Source organism: Muntiacus reevesi, chromosome 8 (assembly GCF_963930625.1).
Source record: "Muntiacus reevesi chromosome 8, mMunRee1.1, whole genome shotgun sequence".
Lineage (NCBI taxonomy): Eukaryota > Metazoa > Chordata > Mammalia > Artiodactyla > Cervidae > Muntiacus > Muntiacus reevesi.
The window spans coordinates 7,103,946-7,118,211 of NC_089256.1; the positions used below are offsets into that span (position 1 = coordinate 7,103,946).

At 36.7% G+C, this 14,266-nt stretch overlaps 1 protein-coding gene across 3 annotated transcripts in view; it reads left to right on the forward strand.

Annotated features, from left to right (window-relative positions):
• The window catches only part of GK5 (glycerol kinase 5), an 84,883-nt gene extending 71,429 nt beyond the window's left edge, over positions 1–13,454 (forward strand). For all 3 annotated transcript variants that reach the window (XM_065942851.1, XM_065942852.1, XM_065942853.1), the window contains 4 exons: positions 1,837–1,940; positions 2,852–2,911; positions 3,497–3,630; positions 6,945–13,454. In XM_065942851.1, coding sequence (XP_065798923.1) covers positions 1,837–1,940; positions 2,852–2,911; positions 3,497–3,630; positions 6,945–7,090 — 444 coding nt within the window. In that variant the 3' untranslated portion in view covers positions 7,091–13,454. The remainder of the gene's footprint in view (positions 1–1,836; positions 1,941–2,851; positions 2,912–3,496; positions 3,631–6,944) is intronic.
• Positions 13,455–14,266: the final 812 nt, after the last annotated feature.

Consider the following 14,266-nt stretch of genomic DNA (forward strand, 5'->3'; position numbering starts at 1 on the left):
GCTATTTGTACAAAAGTGATTTCAGGCCAGTTCTGTCAAGATTTTATGTGGTATATTGGAGGAAGTCATTTTTATGCAGGAAAAAAACCATAGCAAAGGAATTCCCTGATAGTCCAGGGAAATTTCACTGTCAGGGGGTAGGTTCAATCCCTGGTGGAGGAGCTGAAATCCCACAAGCCACGTGGTGTGCCCAAAAAATAAAAATAAAAAAATAGCATACTGTGCTGTACTTGGTCGCTCAGTCATGTCCAACTCTTTGCGACCCCATGGACTGTAGCCCACCAGGCTCTTCTGTCCATGGGGATTCTCCAGGCAAGAATACTGGAGTGGGTTGCCATGTCCTCCTCTAGGGGGTCTTCCCAACCCGGGGATCGAACCCAGGTCTCCCACATTGAAGGCGGATTTTTTTACCATCTGAGCCACCCGGAAAGCCCTACCATACTACTAGGGACTAATTGAACTGGTTGAGTCTGACCCATCTTTGTTTTACTATATCCTGTCATTTGGTATATAGACCAGCTTTACTGTATGTCAGCTTTTACTGTGTAAATCACCAAGAGGTATTAATCATTGTGGAAAATTATCAAAATAAAATCGCAGGAGGAAGAACAGCCAGGTCATGGTAAAGATAAGACGTCAAGCAGAATTTCTTCAGTTGAGACGTTAGGAAAAGTATTGTTTGTTCGTGGATCCAGCAGATGCGTATTGATCCCTTGTTGGGGGCCAGGTGCAGTGCCAGGCCCCAGAGATACACGTGAACACATCAGATGAGTGTCTGCCTGTGATGCTAACTGTAGCGGGGAAGATGCAGTTTCAGCAAACACAGATACATGTGATGATGAACGGTGGCACATGATATGATGAGGAGTTACAGGATCCCAGAAAAAATGGATAGTGGGGGACCTGATCTAGCCTCTGAGATGAGAAGTTTTCCCAGAGAAAGTGAGCCAAATTGTGGAAGAGGAGTAGGATTAACTAGTAGAAGGTGTGGTAGAAAGTCTTCCAGGTACAGGTGTGTCAGGCCCTGAAGTTAGAAGGTGCTTCTGGGCACCATTATTTCCTGCAGCCTCAGCGTGTCCCTCCGCCATGACCTTGTGTAGGTGTGTTGGAACTGTTCTGCCTGTTTCCCTCAGAGATGGCAGGCTCTGACTGAGAACTTGCTGTTTCAGTTTCCTGTCTCAGAATCGCCTTAGATTTCTGGCGATGCAGAGATGAATACAGACTTCATCTGATGAATGCATAATTCCAGTTCAAGATTATGGCCTTTTCAAGGCACATGTTAGGTTGAGTCATTTCTGATGTTAGTCAATAATACTATGTAAACTAACAAATAGAGTTTAGTTTGAAAGCCTGACACTATATTGGATATAAATTATGACACTGAAAAACACATTTTTTGCCTTGTAGTTTTCTTGAAGTCTTAACTTAGTATCTTCAAAAAGCCTTTCTACTTAGTAGACAATTTCAGTGTAAACACTTTGCAGTTGGAGAAAAGGGGAAATACTAGCATTGCTTTTCATTTTCCTCATGTATCTAGATAAACATTTCATAATTTATTACTCTGGGCTTCAAACCCTTTTCTTTGTACAGGCACAAACAGAAGATCTGACTCACAAATCTAATATCTGTGACTCAACCTTGCTTAAGTCCTATCAAAAAGTTATTTGAATAATTGGCATAATTTGGGGGCTGTCATTTATGTTAAAACTGTCTCTAAATAAGCATTCTTTTTTTCCTAAAATGGCTATATTTTTATTATTTTACTATAATATGCTTTCAAGTGTATAGATATAATTTAGAGCAATAATTATATATTTTTATTGTCTCTTACTTTAGGCTCCATTAAATGACCCCTGTGCATGTGCCTCTTTTATGGGTTTGAAGCCTTCCACCAATAAATACCACCTTGTTCGAGCAATCTTGGAGTCTATAGCTTTCAGGTACCAGAGCCTGCCCTAAACTACCCCCTCCTCATACAGTATTGCTATTTCCTTTTATTAATTTCTACTAAACTAAATTAAATTTTTTTTCTTAATTTTAACTCTCTATACCTTTAGTTTTCATTCATACTCTATATGGCCCAGCTAGCTCAGTCATTAGAGCATGAGACTCTTAGTTCATACTATATGATATAATCTGTTCTTATTGCTATTTGCTGTTTTTTTGCATCTCTTTTTTCCCACAATTAATAGTACCAGTACCACTTTAGATTTGATATCTGAAAATTGAATGATTTTTAAAACTAAAATTTATTATGAATAAAAAATTCAAAATTTGAAATTTGAAAAGTTTTTGTTTTCTCATTCATGAAGGAGAATTCTAATAATGCTGCTGTGATACTCAAAGATTGACTCACCAAGATTATTCTTTCTGTATATTCCCTTTGGTCTTTTTGTTATGGGTCAGGTGTAGCTTATTAAAATTAAGAATGCAACTGTCTTGAATGGATCTAATGGAACACTTGTAATGTTTACAGTTTCTCTGATTATAAAATCATTATTTTTTATATTTTATGATTTTTTAAAAATGCCATTTATGGTGTGTCATCCATACCTATTAAATGGATACTTGCTTTACATTTGTATTTGCAAGAATGGTAATAGATTAAATTCAGTTCTGAAAGAAAAAGTATGTTCTCTTGTATCAGAGTGAAAAACAGAAGGCCCTGAATCTCTTGCTTATTTGAGCATCAGTTCTTGATGTCCAGTTAGCATAATATAATGTTTTCTTTTGCATATTTTATAAATATCATGTAAATAAAACCATAGTTTCTACTATTCTAGATTGGAAAAAATAGAAAATTATTATGATATGAATTGCCTCTATGTAGTTTTCTTTCTTTTTTAACTAGAAACAAACAGTTGTATGAGATGATGCAGAAAGAGATCCATATTCCTGTAAGAAAAATTCGGTATGTACACTTTGTTTCTAAGAGATTTCATTAGAAATTAGAAATCAGTGCTAGCTGCTATTGGTATATTCATCATTATGGTTATTCAGGATTTCAAAAAGAACTTATGCTTACCTTCTTTGCAATGAAATTCTTGGTCATAGGAATTGGAGAGGATGGAAAGCTAATTTTGGATTTAAGGAAAATATAGACCAATATGGAATTTGAGAGGCTCTTAGCACCTATATGTATTTTATAAAAATCTTTAATGTTTCTTTTTTGAGTGTGCGGGTATCCTTTTATCATGGAAGCTTCATGTATTTTTTGCCGGAATGTCCAAATGAATTTTTATGTTAGCTTAATTCACTTGGCCACTAGTCCCAGGTCAAGCCGGGCAGGTGGGAAAACTGATGGTAGGGACAAGGAAAATGTTTAAAAATTGTGATCTTCAGGTCAATGCTAAGTGATATAATTTTGGAATTAAAAAGTTAAACTTTAAAAATAAAATCAAGGATCTAAACAAAAATGTGTGGATCTTTTTAAAAAGGAATAATGTTTTTATGCTTTTGTTACAGTAATTTATCTCCAATATCTTGCTCCCCACAGGGCAGACGGAGGAGTTTGTAAGAACAGTTTTGTGATGCAGATGACTTCAGACCTGATTAATGAGACTATAGACAGACCCGTCCACGTTGATATGTCATGCTTAGGCGCAGCTTCTCTAGCTGGCCTTGCTGTTGGTATGTGTGGGTTTTATGAAAATGAGAACTGTCTTGCAAAACCATTTCTTGCAGATAGCATTTCTTCTCTTAAAGCACAATATTACACCAAAGATCTGGAAAGCCTTGGCGGCCATATACTCCATACATGCATGCCCTTCACTCATAAAATACTCCTATGACCCATACTCTTCTATGGTGGGTTTAGCTGCACCTCTTCCATTCTTGCTGCTCTCAGTGAGAAGTATGAGGCCAGGAAAATTAATTCTCAGCTGCTCTGGTCTTTAGCATGGGAGTCTCTCTGGGTAAACTTTCTGATTAGATAATGTTTAGCTGCTAAGTCCTATCCAACTCTTTTGCAACCCCATGGACTGTAGCCTGCCAGCTCCTCTATCCATGGAATTTCCCCGGCAAGAATACTGGAGTGGGTTGCAGTTTCCTTCTCAAGGGGGTCTTTCTGACGCAGGAATTAAACTGTGTCTCCCGCATTAGCGGGCAGGTTCTTTACCACTGAGCCACCAGGGAAGCCATCTTTGGTATTAGAAACCACTTTATTCTTCTACTTTTGAACATTTGTCTAGTTCCTGCTACCACAGTCACTGCTGGGACTAAAGTTTAAATTACATAGTCCCAGTTATGGGAGTCTCCATTGGGAGCACTCAGGCAAACCAACCCATTATTATGTGATGAACCCAGTGAACAGCCGTAGCATGAGGCAATAGGTGTAGGTCTTCCCAGAGGACACAATGTATAGTTCAGTTGTGAAGGGGTTAGCAGACAGCCAGGTGAGGAGAGAACAGAGGGTGAAGGTCCAGTAGTGAAGGCAGCTGGTGCACAGGTCCTGGCCCATTCTGGTGCTGATAGGATGAGAGCTGGAGGGGACAGCGGGGAGGTATAGGTATGTCGAGGCACGGTGCCTCTTCATAAAGAGGAGTTTGGAATTGATCTTGAATGCATGGCGAGCCACTGAAGAATTTTAAGCAGAAGGATATGGATAGATCTACATTTGAACAGATCGCTTTGGCAATTAGTGTTTTCACTAATTAGTTGGGAGGCCAATTAGAGGGTTCCGTAGAGAGCAGGATGATGCTTGAGACTCTGGGAGTGTTTTTTCGTGTGTTTCTATATGGAAGGGAGGAGTGTTTGTACAAAACAAGATATCTTACACTTAAAAGTTTAGGCTATTTATTAATTAAAGTTATGGACCCAAAAAGCATCAAATCAAATTAAGTTCATCTTAATCTTTATTCTACTAAAAATCTGTTATCTTGGAATAAAATTGAAATAGTCACTTTCATTTGTTCATTGATGTTTTACTAATTCAAGTTGAAGAAAATAACTTTCCCTTAAATTGTCATTCTCATTCAAAAATTTAAGTTCCTCTGTATATTTCAGCTCTTAAGTTTAATATAGTTGATGTTGCTTTTAATAATTTCACATGCCTAACTGAGCAAACGTAGAACTATAATAAGAAAAATGTTCTAAGTATGTAAACAACTCTTGAAAATTGGATAAATTAAGCTTATCATTACAGTAAGTCAAATGCTCATAAGCATTCATAAGTTTATAAGGTTAATCAAATTGTTCTACTCTTATCACCATATGAAACTAAGTATGTCAGATTCTCTTGAAGCAGGCTATAGTCTGTGGTATAGCAAAGAGCTGGACATGACTGAGCACACACTACTACTAAATAAAAAACACAGGCAGATTATTTTCACACATAACATAGTGGCTTGAATTGTATTCACTTCATCTGTATTTAATTTCAAAACAAAGATACTTTACTAGCTATAAGGAGCAGTTTTACCTTCTTGGAAAATTTGAAATTTCTTTTTTTCTTTTTTTTAAATAAAGATTATTTTATATTTATTTGGCTGTGTCAGGTCTTAATTGTGGCATGTGAACTTTTAGTTGCTGCATACAGGACCTAGTTCCCTGACCAGGGATCGAATGCACGCCCGCTGCATTGGGAGGGCAGAGTGTTAGCCACTGGGCCACCAGATAAGTCCTAGAAAATCTGAAATTTCTGATTGGTTTATTTCTCTCTCAGAAAATTGAGACATGAAGGCTATGTAGATTCTCTGTATTTTCAAAATTCATCCAGAAACTGGGTGTGTTCAATACATATTTAATAAAATAACTCATAAAAATATATATGCCTTTAAGTGTAAATAATAAATTCTGAAAATAAGAATTTTAAGAACGTATTTATTTCCATGACTAGATTTATCCAGTTGTCTAGTATACTAATAAAAACTATTTCTAGTCTTCTAATAACTTCTATAAATTAATATCTTTAAATACAATCTAAAATGCTGACTTTGTAAATAGGAAGAATGTGACCTGACAGAAAACGTTAGAAGAAAGAATTTTATATGTCAGCTTTATTGGTAAAAGAAAAATATACTTTTGGAAACTTGTCAACTATGTTAATACTTCAGAGTAGGTGAGATGTATCAAGTTTATTAACAAGAGATCCCTATCTTTTAAGACTAGGAATGATCATAGGCATGCGTTTTTTATTAGAAATCACATGTCCCTCTTTGTAAAGAACAGCATATGCCAGAACTACAAGATTTCCTTGAACTGAAATTTAAAAGCCTTGCATGAAATGTGATAGTTTTAAAAAGAAACTATTTATTATATTAATTCCCAATTTTGAATTTTGTGCTTATCCTAGGGAATTGCTTCTTACTTCCAAGATATATGATAGAAATCTTGGAGGAGGAGTCAAGATGGCGGAGGAATAGGACGGGGAGACCACTTTCTCTCCTAGAAATTCATCAAAAGAATAACTGAACGCAGAGCAAACTTCCAAGATAAATGATAGAAATCTTAATTTAGGGAATCCCCTGGTGGTCGAGAGGTTAGTATTCAGTGCTTTCATTGCCATGGGCCCGGATTCAATCCCTGGTCAAGGAATTAAGGTCCTGTGCAAGTTGCACAGCATGACCAAAAAAAATCTTAATTTATCTTTTTTTAAGAATTGTATAAAAACAAAGTATACTATTTCTTACTTGGGTTTTTTTTTCTTTCTTAATAGCTAGTCATGAAATTAAATGATGGCAAGATATGGTTTTTCTAGAAATGATTTGGTGCCTTTCTATACAGAAATTACTCTGCTAGTTAGAAACCAAAAGATTTTTATTAAATCCTAGTGTATATTATTCCCAGGGATAGTTAGTCTATCAAAGTTCAAAGCAACAAAAATTTTGAATTGTGTTTTAAAGTAGTGACTGTTTACCTTTGCACCAGTTCACATAGGTTTGTAGGTAAACTTTTTGGGCTCATTATTTGCCTTCAAACTTGAGAATAAATTTTTTCATCTATAGGGTTTTGGAGTGACAAGGAGGAGCTAAAGAAACTGAGGCAAAGTGAAATGGTTTTCAAGCCCCAGAAGAAATGGCAAGAATATGAAATGAATATGGGGAACTGGGTCAAAGCCGTGAAACGCTCCATGAATTGGTATAAGACATAACACTGGTGGAATGACTGAAACCACGGAGGGCTGATCGTCGTGATGTGCAGCTGAGCCAAAACTCAGGAATAACAATGAGACCGACCGTGACCGAGAGGGGGCTTAAACTGAGCTTTGCAACCCCAGAGAAAAAGCCCTGCTTTTTGTAAAACAAAACAAAATACCCATTAAAAAAAAAAAATCTAAACCTTGGTGAGAGATTGTAAGGCAACAATACCTCAGAATTTCTAAATCTTCATTTTGTACCAAATTCCAAAGGACATTAGCCATTTCCAACTATGTTTTGACTCTCACGGGCCCTCCTCCTTTTTGTACTGGGCCTCCTTTTTATACTGGGCCTCCTTTTAATTACAATGAAAGTAATTGTTTATTGTCTGAGTTCATGATTCCAGGTTTGTTCCAAAATGATGTGGAAAGTGTTCCCTTAATTCTTTAAAATTGAGTGAGCTACTCAAAGTCCATATAGATAGAAAGAAAGAAAATGACTGAGGAAGCATGGAATTTTGAAACATCAATATTTTTTGTTGAAAGCCATAATTGTTCAATGTTGTATCCAATACTAACTCAATATGTCTCTCTCAGATAGGCTTACTTGATGGCCAGTTGTTTCCTTTATTGAGCTTAAAGGCACTGCCTTAATTTTCCCTTGTTTAACTAAAATCTGAGCTTTTTTTATATATTGCGAAACTCTGAAAAAAATAATTTTAGTTAATACAACCAAAAAGGTTATCGATTCACAAGGAACAAGAAAGTACTAGGTTGGCCAGAAGTTTCCATAACATTTTATGGAAAAACCTGAATGAACTTTTTGGCCAACCCAATACTTCTCACATAGCATTTCTTTCAAAAATTTCTGCCTGAAGTATAACATCTCATTTTTTATAAAATGCAGGTAGTAGATACAAATCTTGCCTTTCTTCACCTGTTCGTTATTTGTTGAGATGCTAGTGTAAACATCTTTTGTTTTTATTAAGTGCCTAGTTGACAGAGCTTCCTTTGAAGACAGTTGCCCTAATTGATTGGCGACTCAAGAATTGCCTTCACTGGGGGTATTTTACTTGTGTGTTGGTGTCTTATTTTAGTCCAGTCTACTCATCTCACCAAGATCCCTGCTGACAGGGGATGGGAGTGCAGTTGTGCTAGTGACTGCCCCTCACACACTGAGCCAGAGGTCACAGGGAGGAGCCAGGAAGAGGTCTCCATTGTCAAACTCTCTTTACAGAAACAAGGTAGAGAGGTGAGAGTTGTGAGAAGCTTCAGGCCAGGTGTAAAATCGTCCTAAGACAAGTTGATCACCTTCCAGCATCTTCTCATGTTATTTGCCCCTCCCTACTTGTGGACTGGGTTCCTTTTTTTTTTTAATTGGCGTATGATTGATTTACAATGTTGTTAGTTTCTGCTGTACAATGAAATGAATCAGCTGTCTGTATACATATACACATATATCCCCTTCCTCTTTGACCTCCCTCCTTTCTCCCCCCCATCCCGAGTTCCTTTTAGATTTGTAGCAATAATGTATTTCCCTCTTAGTCAGACTTTATCCCATAAAGTCCTACAGTTACAGAGCTAGCTGCTAGATAATATAATCAAAGAAGTGACTATTTTTCTCTTTTTAAAATTTTAAATTAATTTATTTTTTAATTAAAGCATAATTGCTTTACAGAATTGTGTTGGTTTCTGCCAGACATCAACATGGATCAACCATAGGTGTACATTGTCCCCTCCCGTCTCCCTCCCCATCCCACCCCTCTAGGTTGATACAGAGCCCCAGTTTGAGTTCCAGTTGTACAGCAAATTCCCATTGGCTGTTTGTTTTCCATATGGTAATGAAGAAGTGACTTTCTTAGAGAATTTTGCTGTTGCTATCACATATGTCCATCTCAGAGACAGATAGTGAAGTGAAAGTCGCTCGGTTGTGTCCGACTCTTTGCAACTCCATGGACTATACAGTCCATGGAATCTCCAGGCCAGAATACTGCAGTAGGTAGCTTTTCCCTTCTCCAGGGAAACTTCCCAATTCAGGGATCAAACCCAGGTGTCCTGCATCGTAGGAGGATTCTTTTGCAGCTGAGCCACGAGGGAAGCCCAAAATAGTCAGAGTCAGAGACAGGTAAGATCACAGATATTGGATTTGGAAATATTTTTGTTAAACGAAGGGGTTTTGTTTACAATAATAAATCAGCTCCCTTATGTAGGTAATATTTTCATTCTTTCAGTTTCTCACATCCTTTTTTTTTTTTTTTACAAACTTAGTGACCAATTATAAGCTTTCTTATAGAAGTCATTTGAAAGCTACTCTGTTGTTTTGCTGTTCCTTATTGACTGCTTCTCAGAGGGTATGATTTCCATAGGAAATCATTCTTTTTGTATTAGGATATAATGCATTGTGATATTATTAACACCTAAGTGTTTGTTAGTTTATTCATTTTCCACATTATTCTTTCTTATCATAAAATCACAAAATAAAGGAGAAATATATTTTAATAATGGGTACAGGAAAATAATTTTGAATATCTTTGACTGGAGTTGAGCATCTCCTCAAAAATCACTAAGTTTTTTCTTCTGTTAGTTTAGAAGATAATCTTTTATTTTTAGTATTTCTGGCTTTTTTTCTTAGGAACGGAGTTATTTAATTTTTTGTCAGATTTGATCTAAATCACAAACGTGACCACATTGGTTTCTGTGGTTGTAGAAACTGTGGATTATCAAAATCAATTGAGCAAAAATATTGTCCTATCTTTCTAGTTTATTTTTCATGTGTATGCTGATAATTGAAGTTAAAACTATTTCTGTGTTAATATTTCTCAGCATGTTTTATTTCCTCATTATGGATCTACTAGATCCATAGGAGAGCTGTAGCTATCTTGTCAAGGAGGAGAATCTTACTGTGCAGTCCTTCTTAAAGTGGTTCTAAATGCTTTTATACTCTAGACTTACTGATTTTTAAATTTTTTAATATCCAACCACGCCTTGGCTTCTCAGCCTCAGCACCATTGACATTTGAGGGCAGATAACTCTTTGTTTTGGGGTGCTTCGTATTATATGTTGCTTAGTAGCAGACCCCTGAGCTTCACCCTCTAGCATCTCTCTACTTACTATGGCAAAATGTCTCCAGCATCGCCAAATGTGCCTGGGAGACAAATTACCCCAGCTGAGAAGCTCTGAGGTAGGCTGTTGGAAGACAATTGAAGACTCAGTGAATTCAGAGTGTCTGTCCTACTCCTTTTCTCTCTGCTTCATTGTTACCTTAGGAAACAGTTGTTAGCAAAAAGAAGTGATACTATTTTAAAATAAATAGTGGTTCTTCTTTGCTGGTTAATAAGGTGGGAAAAAATGTCATGTTGTAGTTGTTTTCTGCTGTTTTTACCCAGCTACCCTCACCCCACGGAGAAGGCAATGGCACCCCACTCCAGTTCTCTTGCCTGGAAAATCCCATGGACAGAGGGGCCTGGTGGGCTGCAGTCCATGGAGTTGCTGGGAGTTGGACACGACTGAGCGACTTCACTTTCACTTTTCACTTTCATGCATTGGAGAAGGACATAGCAACCCACTCCAGTATTCTTGCCTGGAGAATCCCAGGAACGGGGAACCCTGGTGGGCTGCCATCTGTGGGGTTGCACAGAGCCAGACATGACTGAAGCGACTTAGCAGCAGCAGGACCCCCGTCACCCCCATGTCTGTATTCTCCGTGGCCTTAATGAGTGTGTTGATGACTTCAGTATAGAATTAATGTAGTCGCCAGATCATCTTTGATTTGATCTGCCTTTTTGTTTCCTTTTCATCTCTGAACAAAGGGGATGAATTCTCTTTTATCTGCCTTTGTGCAAGCCTCTACCAAACTAGAAGATCCTTGCAAGCAGAACCCATGTCTGCTTCCACAGAACTTAACTCTGTGCCTTCCTATTCCTGGGGTGAATTTTTACTTTGTGTTTATAAGTGCAACTTTTTTTTACCTACACATTTTATCCTTGATGTTACATATGTGTATTGACAGGGAGCAACTTCTGTTTGTTACAGTAGACTATGTTTTTTTGAACTAAGAAGGACTACTTTATTAAGAGAGCTATTACTAGAATCTTCATACTGTTTATTTTAAAATTCTTCTTATGTTTATACCTCTGCATATCTATTTGTGTAGGGATACACATCCATAAATACACATTAACTTTCTAAGGTACAACTGAAGCCTTTTTTTTTTTAACTGAAGTCTTTCTATTTACAGGTTTTGTGTATTTAACTGCAGATGACTAACACACAGAATCTGAGGAATGCCAAACACTCTCATGTTAGAGGGAAGAAACTTCAGAAATAGTCCCTTTTGCCAGGCATATAAATGCAGTCCTTAATTAAAAATAATTTAGTCCAGGAGTTTGGCAGTAATTTTAAAACTCTTTGAGGGGGGCCATACCAGAATCCTGGGGTTCCTCAACTTTAAGTGATTTTAAGTAATCTCAGAGATAGCTTAGAAGGCTTGAATCTACCCTGAAGGATTCCGAATCCCTTTGGGAAATTTATATCATGTTTCTCAATTAGAATTAAAAGCCTGAAACACACCCTGGACCTATTTGGTCCCATGGTCCTCATCCTGCATACCCAGGTCATCTGGTTGAAGCCAACCTTGAGGGATAGCCTCAAAGAAGCCAAACAGGCCATCGAGAATCATGTTGTTTTTTAAAGTCGTGGACCCTCATAGTTGTAGTTTGGCACCAGCATCGATTGTGAGTCGCTAGCCATTTTGTCACCATACTTCCATGGGACACTTACCCCTAGAGGGATGCAGGGTGATCATGGGAGTGGAAATGATAGAGTCAGGAACCTGCCAAATAAGATGTTTCTAAAATTTGCTATTATTCTATTTTCACTCCCCACTTTACATTTGGTTTATTAAAATGGCCATGTCTGTACAGATATCTCTATTGTTAAGGAAATACATGATAAGATTTCCAATTTAAATGAGCCATATCTTTACAAGAAACTGCCAAACTCTTTTCCAGAGTAGCTGTACCATTTTATACTCCCACCAGAAATGTATGAGTGATCTACTCTCTCTACTCACCAGCATTTGATGTTGTCACCATTTTTTACTTTAGCCGCTTTGATGAGGATGTGGTTTACTCAGTGTGGATTGAATTTGCATTTCCCTAATTAATAATAATATTGAATATCTTTTTATGTGCTCTTTTGCCATCTGTTTATCCGCCAGTGAAATGTCTGTCCATATCTTTTGTCCATTTGCTAATTGGGTTGTTTGCTAAATGAGCCATATCTTTAAAGGAATATCTTTTTTAAAAACTAAAAAAACAAAAAATCAGTCCAGTGACTTAAGAAATCACTAAGTAGTATTTTCAGATTCTCCTGGGCAAAAATGTACATAGTATTTGAACAGGATTTTGTAATGTACTGAGCAGAAGAACTTTCATATTCCTTTCATACTCATTATACAATGTGATACTAATACTGTATAATAGCAAAATAGTTTTAAAGATACCTTCAGTTAGAATGTTAAGTATACAAATACATGTCTTGAACATAGCTATCATAATGCTAAAATAGTCTTATTTTAAATAAGCTGACTTGTGTAAATGTTTCAGAATGATTTTGTGGAAAATTAATTAGAACTTTCCTATTTGTGCAAGACAGTTACTGTAATACCCCAATTCATCTGCATCAGTAAATTTATCATTTTATTTTTCTGATGTTCTTTATGAACTTCATAGTTTTATTAAATAGTCATTGAAAACCTCACAAATCATTGTTAAGATCTATAGATGAAATTGAGAATGCAAAATAAAAGGAATCTTTTTCATATATATGTGAATTTTCCCCTTAACTTTTTGTCTGTTTTTAACTTTGGATTCATTTAAAAATTTTACCTGGAAATTCTTATTTAATATTATTTCCTGTTTTGGTTTCTGAACATTAAGTATGTCACAGAAGAATAAGCATGTGTTAACTTCTGTTGTGACTCAAGGTAAATTTGGGCTTGTGTTTTCCTTTTAACTAGAAGAAAAATTGGGGCTTGATATGGTTAGAGAAGAAAGGTTTTCTGTAACTCTGCCTCTTTAGATACTGTTTAGACTTACTCTATATTCTACTTTCTTGCACAAAGGAAATTGCTAGAGAAGAGATGTAATTTTTTTGTAGTGGGAAAAAGATGATACAGTCTCTTGTGAAAATATACTGTATACCTAAATGTTTAGGAAGTTTTTAAGTAACTGGAGGAAACAATTTCAAAGGCTAATATGATGGAATTAACCTAGCAGCTCTTAAAAATCCATTGTGAAAATTATTAAGATTATTTCAAAAGTTACAATAAAATAGTGAGTGATGATCTGAACATATTGTGTTTTAAAGCCACTTTTATTTTATTTAATGTTTCTCTGTTGCTTCACATATGTACACATAAATACTGATATCCCAATGATGGTGGTAGAGGATTCATCAGACAAATCTAGATTCTATTTCCTGATGGAAGTAGAGCCATGGTTCATTCTGCAGTAGGAATTTTGAAGGATGATAAACATTCAGTTATTAGAAGAAAGGAAGGGGTTTGTTTTTTGTTATTCAAGTCATATTAGTTTGATAAAGAGGACAAGGAAGGGGGAGATACGTGGAGCTGACTTTTCTGAAATTCATGTGACTATAAATTATACTAAATAATATAAAATTATTTTTAAAGAATGTGACTGTAAAAGAAATTGTAGGAAAAATTTAATGAAAATGATAGGGAGTAATAGTGAGTTTTTTTCTATTTAGAAACAACCCATTAAGAGGTGGAAAATATAAGGCAATTATCATGTGTGTGTGTTAGAGAGTTGCTCATTAGTGTCTGACTCTTTGGGACCCCATGGACTGTAGCCCACCAGGCTCCTCTGTCCATGGATTTTCCCAGGAAGAGTACTGGAGCGAGTTGCCATTTCTCTCCTCCAGGGGATCTTCCTGACCCAGGGGTCGAACCTGCCTCTCCCGAATTGGCAGGTGGATTCTTTACCACTGTGCCACCTAGGTGGTTGTTGTTCAGTCACTAGGTTGTGTCTGACTCTGATTGCAGCATGCCAGTCTCCTCCATCCCTCACTATCTCTCAGAGTTTGCTCAAATTCATGTCCATTCAGTCTGTGATGCTATCTAACCATCTCTTCCTCTGTTGCCCCCTTCCCCTTTTGCCTTCAAACTTT